This window comes from Eriocheir sinensis, chromosome 59 (genome assembly GCF_024679095.1).
Source record: "Eriocheir sinensis breed Jianghai 21 chromosome 59, ASM2467909v1, whole genome shotgun sequence".
Lineage (NCBI taxonomy): Eukaryota > Metazoa > Arthropoda > Malacostraca > Decapoda > Varunidae > Eriocheir > Eriocheir sinensis.
Window position 1 is genome coordinate 655,001 of NC_066567.1, and position 5,000 is coordinate 660,000.

Here is a 5,000-nt window from a genome sequence, read left to right on the forward strand (position 1 = left end):
AAGATTTGCCCAGTGTAAGAGCCTCTTCACCATGTTATCGTACTCGGAACATCGCGTTTATAAGTTCCAGGGCTCAGAACTCTCGTACACTCACACAGACATTCATTACCATTTCTACCTCCTTTCCCTTCCTCTTCCCTTTCCTTTTCCTTATCTCCTTCCTTTCCCTCTCCCTTCCTTAACTATCTCCCCTTTCATTACCTTCCTTCCTTATCTTCCCTTTACCTTACCTTACCTTACCTTACCTTTCATTACCTTCCTTCCTTATCCTCCCTTTCTTTTCCTAACCTTCTTCCTTCCCCATCCCTTCCTTAACTATCTCCCCTTTCATTACCTTCCTTCCTTATCTTCCCTTTCCCTTTCCTTACCTTACCTTACCTTACCTTTCATTACCTTCCTTCCTTATCCTCCCTTTCTTTTCCTTACCTCCTTCCTTCCCCATCCCTTCCTTCCCTATCCTCCATGCCTTCTCATTCCTATATACCCGTCTCATACTTGTTTCCTTTCTCACGTGTCCAGTTCGGGTCCAGGGCCATCACGTCACCCGCTGCAGACCCTCACCGACAAATACCTTACGGGAGGATGAACATGAACAGCTATAATCCGTACGGAAGTCACAGTACCTCCAGGGGCATGAGGGGACCCTATATGCCCCCGATCCAGAATGTGAGTTACGTGACAGACCAGGTCCGCCTCATGGGTCTGACGGGTCTGTTGAAGTTCGACGGCGCTGGGTTTAGGTCCGAGTTCGATTTGGATATCATTGAACTGGATATTAATGACCGGCCGAAGCTGTTGAATACGGTGAGTTTGTTTGTGTGTGTTTGTTTGTGTTTGTGTTGTGTTTGTTTCTCCTTCTTCCTTCTCCTCCTCCTCTTCATTTTTTTCTGGTACTTCTTTCCCGTTTCTAAATCTTTCTACTTTTCTCCTATTCCTTCATCTTAATTCTCCTTCCTTCCTTTCTTTTCCTCCTCCTCCTCTCCCATCTCTCCTTCTCTACTCCTTTCCCATTCCTTCATTTCAATCCTTCCTATTTCTATTCCTTCACCTGTATCTCTACCTTCGCTCCCTTGACATCAGTTCCAGCAATGTTACAAGCTCTCCCTTCCTTGGCCACTCCCTTGACATCAGTTCCAGCAATGTTACAAGCTCTCCCTTCCTTGGCCATTCCCTTGACATCAGTTCCAGCAATGTTACAAGCTCTCCCTTCCTTGGCCACTCCCTTGACATCAGTTCCAGCAATGTTACAAGCTCTCCCTTCCTTGGCCACTCCCTTGACATCAGTTCCAGCAATGTTACAAGCTCTCCCTTCCTTGGCCACTCCCTTGACATCAGTTCCGGCAATGTTACAAGCTCTCCCTTCCTTGGCCACTCCCTTGACATCAGTTCCGGCAATGTTACAAGCTCTCCCTTCTTCAGGCATTCCCTTGACATCAATTCCACACAAGTTTTCACACACCTTCTTCATTATACTTTCCCTTTCCTCTGTCCCCCACACACCTGCCCATTCTCTCACACCTTCCCCATATCTCACCTGTTCTTTTCCATTTCCAGGTGGGCAAGTGGACGCTGAACGGCGGCGCAAACTTCACTCGTACGTGGGCCAACGGTTCGGACCCCCAAGATGAAAACCTGCTGAATAGAACCCTAATTGTGTCAACGGCCCTGGTGAGAGATAGATAGATAGATAGATAGAGTATAGTTATTTTTTCCAGACCCCTCATCCTTACCTTACTCATTCTTACAACCTAAACTAACCTATCTTAACCTCAACTAATCTCATATTTCCCTCCTCATCCTTCACCCATCGCCTCCTCCTGCCCCCAGACGCCGCCCTACACCATGCTGAAGAAGTCCTCGGAGCAGCTGACGGGCAACGATCGCTTCGAGGGGTTTTGCATCGACATCATTAAGGAGATCGCCAAGCAGAGAGGCTTCAACTACACCTTCACGATCCCGGAGGACAAGCAGTACGGCAGCAAGAACAGAGAGACGGGCGAGTGGAACGGCATCATGAGGGAGTTGATTGACCATGTGAGTGTGAACGGCGGGAACGTGAGGGAAGGGAGGAAGGGAAGGGAAGGGGTTTTAGGAAGGGGGTTTTAGAGGAGAAGGAAGATAAGGAAGGGACATTTGGAGAGGGGAACGAGCTGATTGAACGTGTGAGTGAACGGCAGGAACGTGAGGGAAGGAAGGAAGGAGATAAAAGTGGAAAAAAAGGGAAGGAAGGAAGGGGAAAAAGAAGGAGGAGGAGGATGAGATTGAAGAGGAAGGATATACGGTGAAATGGAAGAGGAAGAGGAAGAGGAAGAAGGAGGAGGAGGAGGAGGAGACTGAAGAGGAAGGAATGTATGGTAAAAAGGAAGAGGAGGAAGAAGAGGAGGAAGAGGAAGAGGAGAGTAAGAGCAATTAAGAAGAGCTTTGGACCCATTTTCTACATATCTTTCGTATTTATTTTATAGTGTGTCTCCTGTTGGTCTTCGCTTCCTTTGGGTCACTATCATTTCTCTTCACTTTCAGCGTGCCGACCTCGGTATTGTGGACTTCACCATCACGTACGAGAGAGAGGAGGCGGTGGACTTCACTATGCCCTTCATGAATTTGGGTAAGTGGTGATGGTGGTGGTGGTGGTGGTGGTGGTGATGATGGTGGTGGTGGTGGTGGTGGTGGTGGTGATGGTGATGGTGTTGGTGGTGATATACTTTCCTTTCCTTTCCTTTCCTTTCCTTTCCTTTCCTTTCCTTTCCTTTCCTTTCCTTTCCTTTCCTTTCCTTTCCTTTCCTTTCCTTTCTTTTCCTTTCCTTTCCTTTCCTTTCCTTTCCTTTCTTTTCCTTTCCTTTCCTTTCCTTTCCTTTCCTTTCCTTTCCTTTCCTTTCTTTTCCTTTCCTTTCTTTTCCTTTCCTTTCCTTTCCTTTCCTTTCCTTTCTTTTCCTTTCTTTTCATAGTTATCTCATTTTCCTACTCCTCCTCTTCCACTTCCTCTTCTTCCTCCTCTTCTTCCTCCTCTTTCTCCTCCTCCTTTACTCCTCTTCCTCCTTCTCTTCTCCTCCTCCTCCTCCTCCTCCTCTTTCTCCTCTTACTCCATTCCCCCTCCTTCTTTACCTTGCTTTCTCTCCCTCCCCTCCTCCTCCTCACCTTCTCTTCTCTCTCTCTCTCTCTCTCTCTCTCTCTCTCTCTCTCTCTCTCTCTCTCTCTCTCTCTCTCTCTCTCTCTCTCTCTCTCTCGTGGCCGCATAACAACTGTCACTTAGGTTTAGGACAGACTACCTAGTTTGAACCTTAGGGCCTGTGTGGTCTGGTTATCTATGTAATTCTATGTAATTCTCCCCACTCAGGTATCAGTATCATCTATAGCAAGCCGCAAAAAAAGTCCCCCAGTCTATTTTCCTTCATGTCTCCGTTTTCTGTGGATGTCTGGATCTACATGGCCACTGCCTACCTCGGCGTGTCCGTCCTGCTCTTCATCTTGGCCAGGTATGGAGGCAGGTGTCGGGGGCAGGTGTGTGGAGGGGAGAGAGAGAGAGGAGACAGATGTAAGAGAGAGAGGGAGGGATGGAAGGTTTGAGAGAGGGAAAGGAGGGAGATAAGAGCGTTTGAAAGTGGATTTGAGATAGTTTTGGAGGCCTGAGAGAGAGAGAGAGAGAGAGAGAGAGAGAGAGAGAGAGAGAGAGAGAGAGAGAGAGAGAGAGAAAGGAGAAGGACGTTTGGAAATTGATTTGGGATAGTTTTGGAGTCGTGAGAGAGAGAGAGAGAGAGAGGGGGGGGGGAGGGGGGATGACCAATTCTTAAACCCCAAACAAACACAGAAATGGGATTGTTTTTTTTTTCTTTTTTTTTCAAGTCTTCAACATTTCAGAATCACATAAAAACTCCATTTCTTATTAACTTTTTTTTGTTAGTGTTATTTTTTCCTTTTTTTTTCACTTTCTTAAACAAGCAAACAAGCAAGCAAGCAAAGAAAAGCAATTCAAATCAAGTCGACGGTTTGGTTCCTGGTCGTCGGAGAAAGAAAGAAAGAAAAAAAAAGAAAGAAAAAAAGAAAGAAGACTCAGCCCTTTAAATCTACCTGTTGTTTTATTTTGTTTATTTTCATCAGCTGTTTCGTCTTTGTTTACCTGTTGTTTCAGAGGCAAGTTTAATCACTTTCTCTTTTTTTAATTTCCAGGTTGCCGAATTGCTTTTTAAAACGGTCTAATTATCATATTTTTTTCCGTTATTCACTCGTTTATTCATCTGTGTATCTATCTCCTTTATCTATCCATTTATTTGACCACTGATTCATTTATTCATTCCACTTTTCAGCCTCTGGAGCTTCGACGAATATGCCGCATCCCGTTTTCTTTGAGCTAATTTTTCATGGTGGACTTAAGTGAAATTTTTTTTTTCCAGGATTTCGATATTTATAAGACTTTCCATTTGCTTGTGTTATCGTTCTATGTGTTTTCTGTGTGTGTGTGTGTGTGTGTGTGTGTGTGTGTGTGTGTGTGTGTGTGTGAGAGAGAGAGAGAAATAGGGAACTGTATCTTGCATAGGGAAAAAAAAAATACAAACGTCAATGATCAAGATAGTTTTTATATAAGTAACTTTGTCTATATTTCTTTTCTTTTAATTTTTGCCTTACATAATCATTACAAAAACCTTCAATCATGAGTGCAACAATAATCCTGTCAACTTCAATACTAAAAGCACTATGCAAATAAAGTCTTAAGTAGGGATCATAGGTTATTCAGACTGACCTCAGCTTACGACTTGCTAATAAAAAATAAGAAAACTTGCTGATAATTGTAATAACGTAAAGGGAAATGACAAACAGTGACGTCGTAAGAGCGGGTCGTCGTAAGAATGGGTCGTCGTAAAGCGAGGTCGATGTGAATGGTCGTATAAGCGAGAACGAAAGTATTGTGAAGGAGAGGAAGAAGAAGAAGGTGAAGAAGATGATGGTGGTGATGATGGAGGAGAGGATGTGACATTGCTATATTGATGATGACCTGCGATGCCCTT

At 44.6% G+C, this 5,000-nt stretch overlaps 1 protein-coding gene across 10 annotated transcripts in view; it reads left to right on the forward strand.

Moving 5' to 3' along the window:
• Positions 1 to 5,000, forward strand: part of LOC126985249 (glutamate receptor ionotropic, kainate 2-like) — a 41,480-nt gene that overhangs the window by 14,024 nt on the left and 22,456 nt on the right. For all 10 annotated transcript variants that reach the window (XR_007738439.1, XR_007738443.1, XR_007738440.1 and 7 more), the window contains 5 exons: positions 520 to 804; positions 1,555 to 1,668; positions 1,828 to 2,034; positions 2,521 to 2,605; positions 3,335 to 3,473. Coding sequence is in view for 3 of the 10 variants with exons in the window: in XM_050839869.1 (XP_050695826.1) it covers positions 520 to 804; positions 1,555 to 1,668; positions 1,828 to 2,034; positions 2,521 to 2,605; positions 3,335 to 3,473 (830 nt within the window). In the remaining 7 variants the exon portion in view is untranslated. The remainder of the gene's footprint in view (positions 1 to 519; positions 805 to 1,554; positions 1,669 to 1,827; positions 2,035 to 2,520; positions 2,606 to 3,334; positions 3,474 to 5,000) is intronic.